The 16,738-nt window shown below is 40.2% G+C and overlaps 1 protein-coding gene and 1 non-coding gene across 4 annotated transcripts; both read left to right on the top strand.

The window, feature by feature from the left end:
• The first annotated feature begins 3,475 nt into the window (after positions 1-3,475).
• Positions 3,476-12,996, top strand: RBMX (RNA binding motif protein X-linked). 3 transcript variants are annotated; one of them, XM_045538849.1, is made up of 10 exons: positions 3,476-3,679; positions 4,835-4,960; positions 5,165-5,271; positions 6,404-6,575; positions 7,064-7,216; positions 7,461-7,575; positions 7,665-7,790; positions 7,887-7,969; positions 8,629-10,885; positions 11,763-12,996. In XM_045538849.1, exons 2-9 carry the CDS (start codon positions 4,852-4,854, stop codon positions 8,937-8,939), a joined length of 1,176 nt encoding a protein of 391 aa, XP_045394805.1. In that variant the 5' UTR covers positions 3,476-3,679; positions 4,835-4,851; the 3' UTR covers positions 8,940-10,885; positions 11,763-12,996. The 3 variants fall into 3 exon arrangements, with proteins under 3 accessions (XP_045394805.1, XP_045394808.1, XP_045394806.1); XM_045538852.1 differs by having other exon boundaries at positions 3,503-3,679; positions 10,801-10,885; XM_045538850.1 differs by having other exon boundaries at positions 3,506-3,679; positions 4,832-4,960.
• Positions 5,008-5,079, top strand: LOC123628980. Its single transcript, XR_006731855.1, has one exon. It is a non-coding gene; the product is annotated as a small nucleolar RNA SNORD61 (small nucleolar RNA).
• Positions 12,997-16,738: the final 3,742 nt, after the last annotated feature.

The raw sequence follows: 16,738 nt of genomic DNA, 5'->3' as shown, positions 1-16,738 counted from the left end.
ATCTAGAAGATCCATGAGGAGGGATGGGATTTGAGGTTAATTTTGGGCAGTGTGAGACCCTCCCACTCAGCAGACCCACATCTCCTCTCTCCAGTTTACATCAGCAATACCCTCCTAATTTGTCCCTGCTTCCTGTCTCTCCCTCCTGCAATACAGTCGCCAGACTACAGCCACACTTCACAGTAATCTCATTAAAATGAAATCTGATTACCTTGCTCCACCTCTTAAAAAGGCTCCCCTCTCCATTGCCCTCCAGTTGATATAGTCAGAAGGCCCTCTGGGTCCATCTCCAACTTTTCCCTTGTCCTCTCTGTCCCCACTCTACACTACAGCCATACTGACCCCCTCAATTAGCCATCCCTGTCCCCTTTCCTCTCTCTTTTGGTCCTCGGAAGTGCTACTTCTCCCCCACTCAACTCTCCCCCTCTCCCACATTCCCAGGCACTCATTGCAAAGGCCAGAGTGATCTGGTACAGAGATGTGCATTTCCTTCTTTTTTTTTTCTTTTTTTCAATTTTTTCCCTTCTTAATCTTTTTCTTTTCTATTTTTTTAAATGGGGGGGGTCTTGCTCTTGCTGAGGCTGGTCTGGAACCCCTGAGCTTAAGTGACCCCCCACCTCAGCCTCCCAGAGTGCTAGGATTATAGGCGTGAGCCACCACGTCTGGCCTGCATTTCCTTCTTGAGACAAAAGTGGACCGAAAGTGGATGGAGACATCTATTGTGGAGCCTGCCCTGTTCTGCTCTAGATGTGGGGGAGTGTAGGGAAGGGTCTTGTAGTCATTCTCTCTGGATCTGAGAGAGAGAAAGACACTGCCTGCTTCTACAGGGTGAGAGATTTCTCCTGGCTCCCTCTGGGGGTACAGGTTCTGCTTGCTGAGTCTGGTATTTAACTCATATTTGCCAACCTGGCCAATTCCCAACTATCTCCAGAGTCAGTAATTTATATAACTCATTCTGAAGGCACATGGACATGATTGCTTTGCTTGTTATTATTTGGCTGGGAAAAAAGCAAGAACAAATACTCTTGTCCTACTGAGCATTATTCTCTCCACTAATGTTAATAATTCAGAGCTGGTTCCAAAGCTCCTTAGGGGATTTTACCCATGACCTGAGCATCATTTACTACAACCTGCCTGGCATATACCATAATTAATCACAGGCAGGTAATTGTAACTATGAAGAAGAAAAGTGACAATTATCCATTAATATCACCACCTGCCCCAAGATAACCTGATAACGTTTTAGCATATTTCCTCCTAGTTATTTCCTCTCCATATATATTTTTTAATAGTTCATTTTGTGATCTTGGGCCTTCTTTTCCCATTGTACTTTCTTCTTTAGTGGTTTCATCGATTTTGCTGGCTTTTATTATAATACTATCTCTAAAGTGACAATTTAGCACAGATCCCTGCTCTGAGTATCAGATTTTTCTGCCCCCACATCCCAAACTTGCTCCTCTGCAACCATTTTTGTAAATGGCCATCACCATCTGTTCTACTAATACCAGATACTTGGAGTTATAAGGGTGTTAATCCCACTCATAAGGGCTCTACTTCCACGACCTAATCTCCTCCCTAAGGCCCCACCTCCTAAAACTATCACCTTAGGGGCTAGGATTTTGAAGTATGAATTTGGGGAGGACATAAACATTCAATCACAGCACCATCTGATTCATTACAACTATGTATGATATGCATCCGGCACTTGTTCTTTCCTCCCCGTGCCCACTGCCATCACCCCAATTCAAGCTACCTTCCTTTCCTCTCTCTCTGGTCTGCTCCCACAGCCTTATCAGTGTCCCTGCTTCCATAATTATCCCCCTACAATCTTTTAATGGACTCAAAGGTCCTGCCTACCTTAGCTCTCTCATTTCATGCCCTTTAAATTCCTGTCACCCTGGCCCTCTTTCTGCCCCTCTATATATATCAAGCTCTTCCCCTCTACTTTGTACTTAGTGTCCTACTCTTTTCCTGAAAGCTTTTCCCTCAGCTGTTCCCACCGCTGGTTTCTTCTCTCCCTTCAGCTCTATTCTCCAAAGTCATCACTTTAGATAGGCCTTCCCTAACGTCTAAATCAAATTTGGTCTTCCCAATATTGTCCATTGAAGCACCTAGTTTACTTCCCTCCTGGCAGTAATCACAACATGACTTATTTTATTTGTTAATTATATGTAGTTTCTTTAATTCTTTTTTTTTTTTTGAGACAGAGTCTCACTATGTTGTCCTGGCTAGAGTGCCGTGGAGTCAGCCTAGCTCACAGCAACCTCAGACTCCTGGGCTCAAGCAATCCTCCTGCCTCAGCCTCCCGAGTAGCTGGGACTACAGGCACACGCCACCATGCCCGGCTAATTTTTCTATTTATATTTTTAGCTGTCCATATAATTTCTATTTTTAGTAGAGACAGGGTCTCGCTCTTGCTCAGGCTGGTCTAGAACTCCTGAGTGCAAAGGATCCTCCCGCCTGGGGCTCCCCGAGTGTTAGGATTACAGGCCTGAGCCACGGCGCCCGGCCCGCCATGTATTTTAATTTGCTAAATCTGGCAGCCTTACTTACCCACGAGGCGCCTTACTCTTGTCTTGCTTGTCCTGAGTAGTATCTTCGTGGCCTGCCATTTAGTAGGTGGTCAGTAATTGTTCTAGATGAACGATCTGCATGATGTTTTGTACGTTTTTTTCTCACTTGACATTTTCTTTCTTTCTTTTTTTTTTTTTTTTTTTTTTCAGGCCGAGTCTCGCTCTGTTGCCCGGGCTAGAGTGCCGTGGCGTCAGCCTAGCTCACAGCAACCTCAAACTCCTGGGCTGAAGCGATCCTTCTGCCTCAGCCTCTCGAGTAGCTGGGACTACAGGCATGCGCCACCATGCCCGGCTAATTTTTTTTCTATTTATATTTTTAGCTGTCCATATAATTTCTATTTTTAGTAGAGACAGGGTCTCGCTCTTGCTCAGGCTGGTCTCGAACTCCTGAGCTCAAGCGATCCTCCCGCCTGGGCCTCCCAGTGTTAGGATTACAGGCGTGAGCCACCGCGCCCAGCCGACATTTTCATGCATTTATCAGAATTTCATTCACCCACCAAAAATTCTTGTTAAAGACAATTTCGGAAAATATATCGTATTACCTAAACTTCTTTGTTTTCTATTGCTGCAAAATTAAAAGTATCTACCCTCATCACGTTGGTTTGAGAATTAAAAGAGTTAATGGAAAAGTAAAAGTAAAGTTTTTCACCGATAGCCCGGCCCACTAGAATGAATGCTCAATAAATTTCAGTTCTTTATTAAATGAAGCCTGTGCACCACTTTAGCGGAAAGCAAAAACGCGCGCTTGTACAGAACGGGTGGGGGTAGGGAAAACGGTTAGAAAAGGGCGCCGACCAGAACGCTGAGGGCCCGGGCAAGAGGGAGGAGCCAAGAGTGAATGACAGGAGAGACAGCCAATGGGGCGACTGGAAACTGCTCCCCCCTCCCTTCGCGTTTCAAATTCTAAGCTTCGTTTCCATCCGGGTCCTTCAGCCTCGTTCCCGGGCAGTATAAAGTTTGCTGTCTCCTTTGTTCGCCCTCGTTGCGCAGTAGTGGCAGCGGCTTCTGCGTTCGGTTCTCGAGCTCCGCAGCCGCCGCTCGTGCTGAGCTGCTAGGAATCCCCGTCAGCGAGCTCGTAGGAGCTTGAAACCATCGTCGCGGCTCCGGTACGTGTGTCCTTGCCTCAGTCTGTTTTCCGTACACCGAACGTTAGGACTAGGGATTATCTCCCTGGAGATGGGGGTGGCGGGCGCCATTTTAAGAACCCAAAGGGGCTGACCTATTTAAATAAAGCTGAGGGGGTCGGAGGTAAACAGATTTGAAGGTCCGTTTCATTGTACGCCTCTCGAGAAAGTTTGGCTGTCGCTTGCAGGAGTGGTGGCAGAGGTCGGGGCTTTGTAGGTTGGAACTGTGTGAGGAGCGACCGCGCCACCGCGTTACCTGCATTGGGTTGGCGCGGACGCTAATGATGGGCAAGTGGACTTTTATGCAGGCTGCGGGCTCTTTCTTCATTGGTGGCCCTGGAAAGGAAGCTCTTTGAATTTTTCCGGCTAGTGTTGGCGGTGGAAGTTAATCCCCTGACCGGTGTCTGTGGTTCTGGGCTGAATCCAAGTGTCGCCATTTTGTGTTTTACACGCGGTTTTTAATGACGAGTTTTAATTAGGTCCGCTGCAGTCATGGAGTGTTGAGTGTTTGAATATGCGCGTCCACGTTCTGCTATTTGATAGGAAACGAAGTTGACTCTTGTTTTTATTTTTTTTTTAGTCAGATAGTAATATTTTCGTTGGGGCGGGCGCTGGTGAAGAGGAGGATGCATAACTTGGCTCACACTGAAGATTTCTGCTTAGATTGACTAGAAAATCCTAATGAGGGAAAGAGTCTCTGGAAGAGGGCTTGGTGTTAAGCTCGTGCATTTGGCCTGTGACCTTGAATGGGTTGGTCGCCTTTTAAAACCCCAGCGTTGGGGGATGTGGATAAGCAGTTGAATCTTTAAAAGGCAACAAAAACGTAGGATTAAGACTAAAGTTTGCTTTTTCAAATGTTGAGTAGCTGCTAATTGATGAACACCTAAGGGGGATTAGGGGTAATGGTAAAAGCTAAGGTGGCCCTTTTAACTAGTTTAATGTAAATTGCGCTGTTACTAGCCTACTTGATTTAAATTGGTTTCCTGCTGTGGCTGACTTTAGGAATGCTTATTATGGTTGTCTTTAGATATTAAGAAATAATGGTTTTGGTGAAACCTGAAAAATGCACCACAGTAAATGTGCCCGATAAACTTGAGGAACTTTTTTTCCAGAGAGTTAATATTTTCTTTTCAGTAGACTCACCGGTGAAAAAAATGGTTGAAGCAGATCGCCCAGGAAAGCTCTTCATTGGTGGGCTTAATACAGAAACAAATGAGAAAGCCCTTGAAGCAGTATTTGGCAAATATGGACGAATAGTGGAAGGTGAGCTATCTGAAAGTATAGGCTGGGATATTATAATTAAAAGATAAGCTATGATGAATTTGATTGCACTGATCATATGACATGATAATGTATTTTGTCCTCTAAGAAGTTCTGAGCTTTCTCTTTACATATTTGCTTTGGCTATTTCATTTGAACTAGAGTAACGCTTTTTTTTTTTTTAAATCTTTTTACACTACTTTTTAGTACTCTTAATGAAAGACAGAGAAACCAACAAATCAAGAGGATTTGCTTTTGTCACCTTTGAAAGCCCAGCAGATGCTAAGGATGCAGCCCGAGACATGAATGGAAAGGTGAGATTGTCTGCACGATGAATGATACTGTGCTTTCTAGTGCATGAAATAGCAAAGGTTGCCCAAGTCTAGACTAGGGCAGCTCTTGAATTTTTATTTTATCTTGGCATCCATAAACTATAATTTGATAACTTGGTTTTTATCTTTGGTTATTAGTTTTTATAACAAGTTGATATCTGTCTTGCCCTGTTTTAAATTTTACTGAACAGCAGTGTAGTGGATCCACCTTTTCTTTCTTTCTTTCTTTTCTTTCTTTTCTTTTCTTTCTTTTCTTTCTTTTCTTTCTTTTCTTTCTTTTCTTTCTTTCTTTCTTTCTTTCTTTCTTTCTTTCTTTCTTTCTTTCTTTCTTTCTTTCTTTCTTTCTTTCTTTTCCTTCTTTTCTTTTCTTTCTTTTCTTTTCTTTTCTTTCTTTTTTTTTTTTTTTTTAAGAGAATGGGGTCTTGCTCTTGCTCAGGCTGATCTCAAACTCCTGAGCTCAAGCCATCAATCCTCCTGCCTTGGCCTCTGAGTGCTGGGATTACAGGTGTGAGCCACCCCACCCGGCCCCACCTTAATGTTTTTATTCAGATCATTAATATCATATTTAAAGGTTAAGATTTTTAAGTAAATAGAATAACCTTATTTATAGAAACTATTTGTAGCAATTTTTTTAGGCTGATGGGTGAGCAACGTTTACCTATGTTTGCATTTTTTTTTTTTTTTTTGAGACAGAGTCTCACTTTGTTGCCTGGGCTAGAGTGAGTGCCGTGGCGTCAGCCTAGCTCACAGCAACCTCAGACTCCTGGGCTTAAGCGATCCTACTGCCTCAGCCTCCCGAGTAGCTGGGACTACAGGCATGAGCCACCATGCCCGGCTAATTCTTTTGTATATATGTTTTTAGTTGGCCAGATAATTTCTTTCTATTTTTAGTAGAGACGAGGTCTCACTCTTGCTCAGGCTGGTCTCGAACTCCTGACCTTGAGCGATCCACCCGCCTCTGCCTCCCAGAGCTAGGATTACAGGCATGAGCCACCGGGCCCGGCCCCTATGTTTGCATTTTGAAGGACCTATTTGTGTCATAATGCATAGTGGATCTACAAGTTCTTTTAAAATCTTGATATAATTTAACCATCTGTATTTTTATTCTTTTTAGTCTTTAGATGGAAAAGCCATCAAAGTGGAACAAGCCACCAAACCATCATTTGAAAGTGGTAGACGTGGGCCACCTCCACCTCCAAGAAGCAGAGGCCCTCCAAGAGGTCTTAGGGGTGGAAGAGGAGGAAGTGGAGGAACCAGGGGACCTCCCTCACGGGGAGGGCACATGGGTAATGGCTTAGATGGACTTTTGGGCTTGGTGTGTAAGTTAGGGACTGCGAACTCACACTGGTGTATGCTTTGGTTGAGTCCTTGTTAAAAGGCTCTAGCTTTTGAAATTGAACACTTACCTACCAAAGTGATTATGACTTAAAAGCATAAAAGGCATCTTAAGTTAAATTACAGTTTAAATAGTGGACAATATACTATTTCTTGTCCAGGCAGTTCATTCTATAAGGAAAAAAACAGTTAATTTTTGGTAGGCATAGATGTTGGGCATGTGAAAATAAAACAATTGGTGTTTTTTGAAGTAAACTTCAAGACTGCCTTTCTGTTTTTATTTCCTCAGTCTATATGACTGTTCCTCATGCTCAGTCTTGTACAGGTGAAAACTAGATTCCAATAAATGATGGTCATACTCTTGATCAAGAAAATGAAACTTTTAAAGTCTTTTTTTTTTTCTTGTGGATGTTAACATTTTTTTCCTATTCTAATGTAGATGATGGTGGCTATTCCATGGATTTTAACATGAGTTCTTCCAGGGGACCACTCCCAGTAAAAAGAGGACCACCACCACGAAGTGGGGGTCCACCTCCTAAAAGATCTGCCCCTTCAGGACCAGTTCGCAGCAGCAGTGGAATGGGAGGAAGAGGTAAATTTTCATGTATAATAGATTGCCACCAACATAACACAAGAAAGAATTGAGAGGTGAATTCTAAATATGCTTAAAACTTGACGATAGAGTCCAGGTGAATTTTAAGTGAACAAGAAATTCTAAAGAACATTTATTGATCTAGCTACATATTGTCATATTTGGTTGAGTCACTACTTTTTTATAGCATAAGTTCACATTTTAACTTTTCTCTGGCTATGTATAAAAATTTATTTTTCTTAAGCTCCTGTATCACGTGGAAGAGATAGTTATGGAGGCCCACCTCGAAGGGAACCCCTGCCCTCTCGTAGAGATGTTTATTTGTCCCCAAGAGATGATGGATATTCTACTAAAGACAGGTAACAGAAAATTGGAGTGTCTTTTCCATTAATTAAGGCCAAAGAAAAGCTCCTGAAAAGCGTGAACCAAATTACTTTTTTTTCTGTAGCTATTCAAGCAGAGATTACCCAAGTTCTCGTGATACAAGAGATTATGCACCACCACCAAGAGATTATACTTACCGTGATTATGGTCATTCCAGTTCACGTGATGACTATCCATCAAGAGGCTATAGGTAAGTGACTTTGCTTCCATGGGTTGACTGTTTGAAAAAAAGAAGTTGCTGTAAAAATTGGTGCTCTGAGACTTAAAGGTTTTCTTTTTAATTTAGTGATAGAGATGGCTATGGTCGTGATCGTGACTATTCAGATCATCCAAGTGGAGGTTCCTATAGAGATTCATATGAGAGTTATGGTAAGATACTGGTTAAGGGTCTTGAATATCACCAGCTTGAGTTTTTAGGTTCATGAGCCAGTTTATTAGGCTGTGTGGTGCTTGCTTTTAAAGGGATGTTTGCTTGCTTTTTAAGGGGGTGTATGTAACTTGATCAGCTGGGCTTTTCCTAGTTTTGTGAGGGGCTTTTGTTTTTTCTAAGTTTTTTTTTTTTTGGTTTTTTTTTTTTGTTTTTTTTTTTGAGGCTGTTTGCTTGCTTTGGAGGGGATTTTGCTTGCTTAAATTGGCAGCCTTATGTGTTTTCCCCCAACAGTGAAAATACAATTTAAAAATTTTATTAACAAGATCAAATATTTACCATTGCAATATGAAGGAAAGTCTACAGTTCAAAATTGCAACTTATCACTGGAAAGTGGCTGAGTGTCTACTATAAAATAACAAGCTGTCTGGAATATCCTCTTGAAATACACACCGTCTTCAGTCTTTTCAAACATTAAAATCAATCCATTTCCGTATCTCAGCAGACGAGCAAATCCCTATTTTGGCCAGCAATGGCAGAGTTAAAAACCTCCCAGTTGAGAAAGTAAACTTTTAATACAAAAATTCTGTAAATTCAGGTTTAAATGTTGTATATATACAATTTATAGTGTTGCCATATTACCTGACCATTGACCCTGCAGGTAACTCACGTAGTGCTCCACCTACACGAGGGCCCCCGCCATCTTATGGTGGAAGCAGTCGCTATGATGATTACAGCAGCTCACGTGACGGATATGGTGGAAGTCGAGACAGTTACTCAAGCAGCCGAAGTGATCTCTACTCAAGTGGTCGTGATCGGGTTGGCAGACAAGAAAGAGGGCTTCCCCCTTCTATGGAAAGGGGGTACCCTCCTCCACGTGATTCCTACAGCAGTTCAAGCCGCGGAGCACCAAGAGGTGGTGGCCGTGGAGGAAGCCGATCTGATAGAGGGGGAGGCAGAAGCAGATACTAGAAACAAACAAAACTTTGGACCAAAATCCCTGTTCAAAGAAACAAAACAAAAAGTGGAAACTATTATCATAACTACCCAAGGACTACTAAAAGGAAAAAAATTGTTACCTTTTTAAAATTTCCTGTTAAGTTCCCCTCCATAATTTTTATGTTCTTGTGAGAAAAAAGGAAAACATGTTTAATTTTATTTGACTTTATGACATTGCTTTCAACAAGCAAATGTTAAATGTGTAAGACTTGACTTGTTGTACTAGTGTTGTAATTTTCCAAGTTAAAAGTGTCCCTAAAGGCCACTTCCTGATTTTTCCCAGTAAATGAGGCAAGCATTTCTAAGATCTTCCACAAACATCTAGCCATCTAAAATGGAGAGATGAATCAATCTGCCTATACAAACAAGCTAGCTATTAGAGGGTGGTTGGGTATGCTACTTCTAGGATTTCAGGGTGTCTTCAAACTGAAATCTCAATGTTCTCAGTATGAAAAACCTGAGATCAAATGCCTATGTAAGGAAAGTACTATTCACCCAGTAAACCCAAAACAAATGGATAATGCTGGCCATATTTTGCCTTTCTGACATTTCCTTGGGAATCTGCAAGAACCTCCCCTTTCCCCTCCCCCAGTTAGACCATTTAAGTGTGTGTTAAACAACTACAGAATACTAAATAAAAAGTTTGGCCAAAACCAACCATGAAGCTGCAAAGGGTGCTTGCTCTTACTGTTTCAAATTTTTGCAACTCTGTAGTGTCTCACTTTTAAAGGAACAGCTTGATTGCAAAGGAGAAAATAGATAAGCAATGAAGTTATCTCCAACTTCCTAAAGGCTTATGACTTCTAAAAAGTGAATCTATCAGCATTCCACATCAGATTTAAAGCATCAAATGCCTGTGAAACAGCAAAGATGGTAAGCAAAGCAAACTAGTTTTTCCGTCTAAGTCGAAATTGAACACTTAAGCCTTCCTCATAGTACAGTAAAACATACTGTACCTCATGGCAATGGAAATGCCCGCTAGATTAAAAAAAAAAAACTTTTGGAAAAGCAAATGTTCAATAGCATATTAGAAGTCCTCCCAATTCAACACTTGGATTTTTTTAAGCATGTATGACACTTAAAGGCCTTAATACAGCTGTTATCCAATAGCAACCTGGGGCTCGGGAGGGGGTATTTTTTTTTAAGTCTATTTTTGATGAAGACCTTTAAACATGCTTCACGTGTTTAACATTTTTCATTTTTTTTCAATTAGTCTTTTGGTCAATATAGAAACATTTTTTTCAATTAGTCTTTTGGTCAATATAGAAACATTTTTTTCAATTAGTCTTTTAGTCAATATAGAAATGGCTTAAGTTTGGGGTCTCCCTCTTTTACCCCTGTAAGCCATTGCAAACTTGACATTTAGTTGGATGCCTGACTTGCTTTTAGTTCTATGAAACTACACTGTATGGAGAAAATCTATTGCAAGTGGTCTTTAAAAAGCAAAACCTGAGGCAGCATGACCCAGGTCCAGCCATGAAGTTGAAAAAGATGCTCTTGAATATAGTAAACTTGAAGACCTCCAACTAAAAATCCTTGTACTGCACTTATTCCTTCAAATAAGTTTTGTCCGTTCAACTTATGGATTTAACGTGGCAGTGCACCATTGGAACAGAATGAGAATCCATAAGCCATGCAACTTAACCATTTAAGCCATTCCAGTCCATCCCAAGCCAGTGAATCTTCCACCACTTAAGAGAAGTAGTAGAACATGAAATATTAAGCTACAAGTCTGAACTTGCCTTTTCTTTCTGGAAAAGAGGGCAGTTATAGGCAAGTTGTAAAAAATTTCTTTAAGAGAGATAACTAGTTTTCATCTATTTAACTTTTACAGGTTGAGAATTATGGTCATTATGTTCATGGAGTGCTGATTTATTCACAGTAGATAAAGCTGGCAGCAAGAGAAATCAAATGCTAAGGTAAGTTTTGAAGGCAGTGGCCTTTAAAGATTTCAGTGATAATAGTTTTGCCACCTTGTCTAGCTGTAATGTTGGCGAGTTATTTCTGATCCTTACTTCATGTTAGAGCGGCTCATTCGTGTAATATACTTAGCTGTTTTTGAACCTGTAAAACTTGTTAATAGCTGTTCAATATGCAAGTGTTTTTTTTTTTTTTTTGAGACAGTTTCTGTCACCCTGGCTAGAGTGCAGTGGTGTCATCATAGCTCACTGCAACTTCAAACTCCTGGGCTCATGTGATCCTCCTACCTCAGACTCGTGTGTAGCAGGGACTAGAGGCACGTGCCACCATGCCTGGCTAATTTTTTTCCATATTTAGTAGAGCTGGAGCCTCAACTCTTGCTTAGGCTGGTCTCGAACTCCTGAAGTCAAGCAGTCCTCCTGCCTCAACCTCCTAGAGTGCTAGGATTACAGGGCAAAGCACTGCACCTGACCGCAAGTGTTCTCTTGAAAGGAGCTGTACCATTACGATATCTGAGCAAACTTAGGAAATTTTAGCTTCCTCCCATGCATTTTATGAAAGAACATACCAGTGCCTGCTCATTTGCCCAGCCACAATACAGATTGATTATAAGTGGAGAGTTAATGATATAGCTGTGACTGCAAGTTCCCTGTTGGAGTAACCTAATTTTGACATATATAGTATGTAATTTTAATATTAGCAAACTGATGCTTATAATAGGTATTAATGGTTAGTTTTTAAAGTTTGAATTTTAAAGAAAATATTTTCTTGTTGTGAGTTAAAGTAAAAACGATATCTAAAGAATAGGTGGGGGGGAATACTTTAGTTACAGAACCAAAGACCTTGTAACCTGATCTCATGATTTTCATTTTACAGAGTTGTTGAAGCAGAAGAATGCTGATTTGTCGATCAGTCACAACAGTTGCATAAGCAGTGCTGTCAGAATTGGTTTGGTGCAGGCAATAGATTTTGCCTTCAAGGGTTCCTGTGGATCTGAAGAGGGCATCAGTTGTTGATTAACACTCTTAACTAGGGAGTGGTAGTTACTTAAAATAAGTAATTGACCAAATGGAGAAAGGGAAGCAGTTAAGGAAATTGGTAAGTGAAGATAGTCAGGAAGTTCTTGTGGTTCGTCACATAGATTTTACAGCTTTGGCTTTCATTTTGTTTAGCTAAAGTCATAGGGGTAACTCTGCAATTTAGAATTTAAGTTTAATTAGAAAAATGATGGACATAAGTGGTAACTCCTTATCCTTATCCGGTAAAGTGTCTGATTTTCTGCAAGTGAAACATCTTGTGTTAGTTTATCTAGAAACAGGGTTTAATTGTAAAAAAAAACCAAGAGGGAGTGACGTCTGCAAACAAGCACACTTAAAACTGGAAACAAAACTAGGCCACTTGGCTTTGTTGTACTATATTGTTTTGTAAGCCTACTTTGCCCTCCTACCTCCTAATCTTGGAAACATGATACAACTTTATTACTTTGGAAATGAGAGCCAATAATATTGTTGGCCAGTGTTCTGGAAGGAAACAGATTTGAGTTGTTGGGTTAGAGGAACTAACTCAAACGAGATTTTTTTGTGTGTGGTAATTACGGCACTACTATCATGTTTAACATTTGCAATTGGGGAAAATGATCCAAAAAATTTAACCCTCATTTGACAGACTTTTCAAATCACAGACCATGAGGGTATTGACCAAATTCATATAGTTGTTGCACTTCCATAGTTGTCTTAGCTCAGTCCTTCCATACTCTAATTACTTGGATTAATGCTTCTGTGAGGACATTTTGGCTCTTGAGATTTTGTTTAGCTAGCCTTAAAATAGTGTAGAATATAGAGATTAAATAGTAAATGTGAATTCCAAATTCAAAGTAAGGAGTATGCTTAAATGACCAGGTACTTGTTGGACAAATAGTTTACTGACCTAGCAGGCTTATGGAAAAAGAATCGCTCTTGATTCTTCTGGCTTTATACTGGTTGTAAAGGAAACAGAATGATACAGAAATGTTTTCCTTGTTTAACTGGTAGTTGAACATAGAACTTAGGTATTATAGATCACTTCTTTTTGGAATGTTTTGTATTGAAACTTAATAAAACTTTAACATCTTTTTTGTGGCAGTGATTTCTTCAGGCTTTGAAGTGTTTTTTGACGTGTCCCCCTCCCCACACAGTTGCTCTGATGCACTGCTGTCACTCAGTTGTGAGGGAATGTCCTGAGTCATTGAAGTGACCTGCTTCTTGTGACGAGGCCTCCTTTTGGGGGGAGTGAGCTTCATGGGTAATTTTAATTTAATAACTCTAAAAATTAAATGGGTGCAATCATACCTGAGAACTAGAGGCTTAAGTACCAGGAATCTACTGTAGCACTTTTCTATTTCCTGCTTAACTCTTGGAAAAACAAGTCAATAACAAGTCAATTGTGGCAGGGGATCCCAACCACTTTTGACAAAGTTTTTCAGCAGTGCTGTTAAGACATGTGCTTCTATGTTAACAATTTTCAGTTTTTCTGCTCTACCTTCTATCCTGCATAGATCTAATTGGTGTTCATTTGCACCTAAAACGAGATTGCAGTTGGGTTATGTAGCCAGTTGAACAGAACTCCAAAGGAATGCAGCTGAGCATTAAGAGTGCAGAGAAAGTCCCAGGTATTCTCATTCAGTAAATAGTTTCAGCTCCACAGGAAAACATCAATCTATACATCCCATCAATTCTTTATAAGTTGCACACATCAATATACCTCCCTGAAAAATATTTTCAACTTCCATATGAATGAGCTCAGTATTTATGGACTTTAAGGTAAAGTTTAAATCTGAAATGTTAAAATACTTTTTTGAGACAGTCTTCCTGTCACAGTATAGTGGCATTATAACTCACAGCAACCTCAAACTCCTGGGCTCATGCGAGCCTCCTGCCTCAGCCTCCCAAGTAGGTGGGACTACAAGCCTATGCCACTGCGGCTGGCTAATTTTTCTATTTTTAGTAGAGACAGGGTCTTGGTCTTGCTCAGGCTGGTCCCCAACTCCTGAGCTCAAGCAATCCTCCCTCCTTAGCCTCCTAGATTCCTAGGATTACAGGCTTGAGCCATGATGCCCAGCCTCAAGTGTACCACTGGGAATTTTGTCCTCACCCCAGAAAGTTAACATTTGACCCTTACCAGGTGATTCCTGCTCATCCTTCAGAGATGCCTTTTTTCCTGATTTTCACAGATTGCCTCTTCTAGAACATCAAGTAAATGTCATAACGTATGGAGCCTGTGAAAGTCTTTAGTACAGCAAAGTTCTTGAGATTTAGCCATGTACAAATCAGTTCTTTTATTGCTGAGTATGAGTGTAGTACAGTTAGCTATTGATGGGAACCTGGGTCTTTTCTACTTTTTGGCTATTAAGGATAAAGTTGCTAATAAGTGTTCTTATACAAATCTGTGTATAAGTAATTACTTAGAGATGAAAACATGAAATTGCTGGATCATAGGGTAGATGTATATAGTTTAATGAGAAATTGCCAGACGTTTTTTCCAAAATAGTAATATTTTACTTACCAGCAGTGTGAGTTCGGGTTATTCCACACCCTCATCAGTACTTGGTGTTTTTAAGTTAGACCATCTGGTGAATGTGGTTTAAATTATTCCCTGAGGAATAATTAGTAGCACTTGAAAAAAAAAGAAGGAAATATATTTATGGTGAAATGTGCAGATGTGTGAAATATACTGTTTGATCAGTCTTGGAAAAATGCTTAGACACATCAAGACACAGAACATACCCTTCCAGGAAGTTTACATGTGCCCCTTCCACCTCCCAACATCAGAGAAGCTACATCTGGTGTCTATCATAGGATATTTTTGCATATTTTGGTATTTGATGTGAATTAAATCCTACATCAATGTATTTTTTTATGTCCAGCTGTGCTTTTAGTGTGTTTTTGGGATCCATACATGTTGCCTGTACATTCTTTTTTGTTGCAGAGTATGAAATAGCAGTTTATAGATGGACATCTAGGCTATTTCTAGTTTTTGGCTATTGTGAATAATACTTCTATGAATACTCTTGTACAAGTCCTGGACATATATTTTCATTTCTTTTGGATAAATATTAAGGTGGAATTAACGTAATGATAAGGTGGATGATACACAATAAATTCTCAATAGGTTCTTGGAAACTGACTTTAAGCTAAATGATGCATAACAAAACCAATTTTACCATAGGCTAACTGATAAAGAGTCAAGGTTCGTACAGCATATTTCTAGTTACAAGAATGTCACGAAACTTCTAAATGAAGATAAAAACATTTCTAGTATTAAACATTGAAATAAGTGTGAGCTATACGTGTACTTGAAGATTAATAAAAACAAGATAATTATTTACCTAGTTATTCCAGTTCAGGATCTCAGGAGGCTTGAGCCTATAATGGCAGCTCTGGGCACCATCCCATCACAGGGTGCACACTTACACAGACTGGGACAATATAAATATACCAATTCACCTAACAGGCACATCTCTGGGAGGCAATGGGAGGACCCAGACAAAACCCACACAGACGGGGAGAACATGTGAAGTCCACACAGTGGCCCCAGCTGGGAATTGACTTTTTTTTTCCTTATCATTATAATAAGGCTGGGCGTGGTGGCTCACGCCTGTAATCCTAGCTCTCTGGGAGGCTGAGGCGAGTGGATCATTTGAGCTCAGGAGATGCAGACCAGCCTGAGCAAGAGTGAGACCCCGTCTCTATACTAAAAAAAAAATAGAAATTAGCTGGACAAGTAAAAATATATATAAAAAAAAAACAAAGTGAGTGAAACGATGTTATTCAAGGACCTCCTGTATGTTTAATTTTTAAGAAGCTGCCAAATAGTTTTCCCAAAATGGTTGTACTGTTTTATGCCCTCATTAGCAATTTATGAGAATTCTGATTGCTTCACGACATCCTTTCCAACATTTTTTTTTTTTTTTGAGACAGAGTCTCACTCTGTTGCCTGGGCTAGAGTGCTGTGGCGTCAACCTAGCTCACAGCAACCTCCCACTCCTGGGCTCAAGCAATCCTCCTGCTTCAGCCTCCTGAGTAGCTGGGACTATAGGCATGTGCCACCATGCCCGGTTAATTTTCTCTCTCTCTTTTTTTTAGTTGTTTGGCTAATTTCTTTCTATTTTTAGTAGAGGTGGGGTCTCGCTGGTCTCAAACTCCTGAGCTCAAGCAATCCTCCCGCCTCAGCCTCCCAGAGTGCTAGGATTACAGCTGTGAGCCACCATACCCGGCCTGCTGTTGTTGATCAGTTAACCATTTTAGTGGGTGAAGTAGTGTGATTGAATTTGCATTTCCCTGATAACTATGCTGAGCACTATTTAAAATACTTTGGGATAATTTTAGCCAGAAAAGTTGCAAAGAGTAGAGTTCCTATGTATGATTTACCCAGTTTCCTCTAATTTTAATCTCTTGCATAACTATGGTATATTAGTCAAAACTAAGAGTAACCATGGTACATACTATTAACTAAACTCCAGACTTTATTCAGATTTCATAAGTTTTCTACTGTCCTATTTCCATTCCAGTATCCAATCCACTATTCCACATGGCACTAAATACTGGACAGTTTCTCATGTGCTTATTAACCATGTGTATATTTTCTTTCACAAAGCATCTTTTAAGTCTTTTGTCTATTTTAAAACATTGCCTATTTTATAAATATTATAGAAATTTTTAATGTATTCTGGATACACGTTGTCAGATACATGTGTTATGAATATCTTCTCCCAGTCTTTGTCTTGCCTATTTATTTTTTCATATTTCTTGATGAACAAATGAAGTCTAACTTTTAAAAAAATTTAATGGTTCTTGCTTTCTGTGACCTATCAAAAT

Source organism: Lemur catta, chromosome X (assembly GCF_020740605.2).
Source record: "Lemur catta isolate mLemCat1 chromosome X, mLemCat1.pri, whole genome shotgun sequence".
NCBI classification, from domain to species: domain Eukaryota; kingdom Metazoa; phylum Chordata; class Mammalia; order Primates; family Lemuridae; genus Lemur; species Lemur catta.
This window is presented reverse-complemented; position numbering and strand designations above follow the sequence as displayed.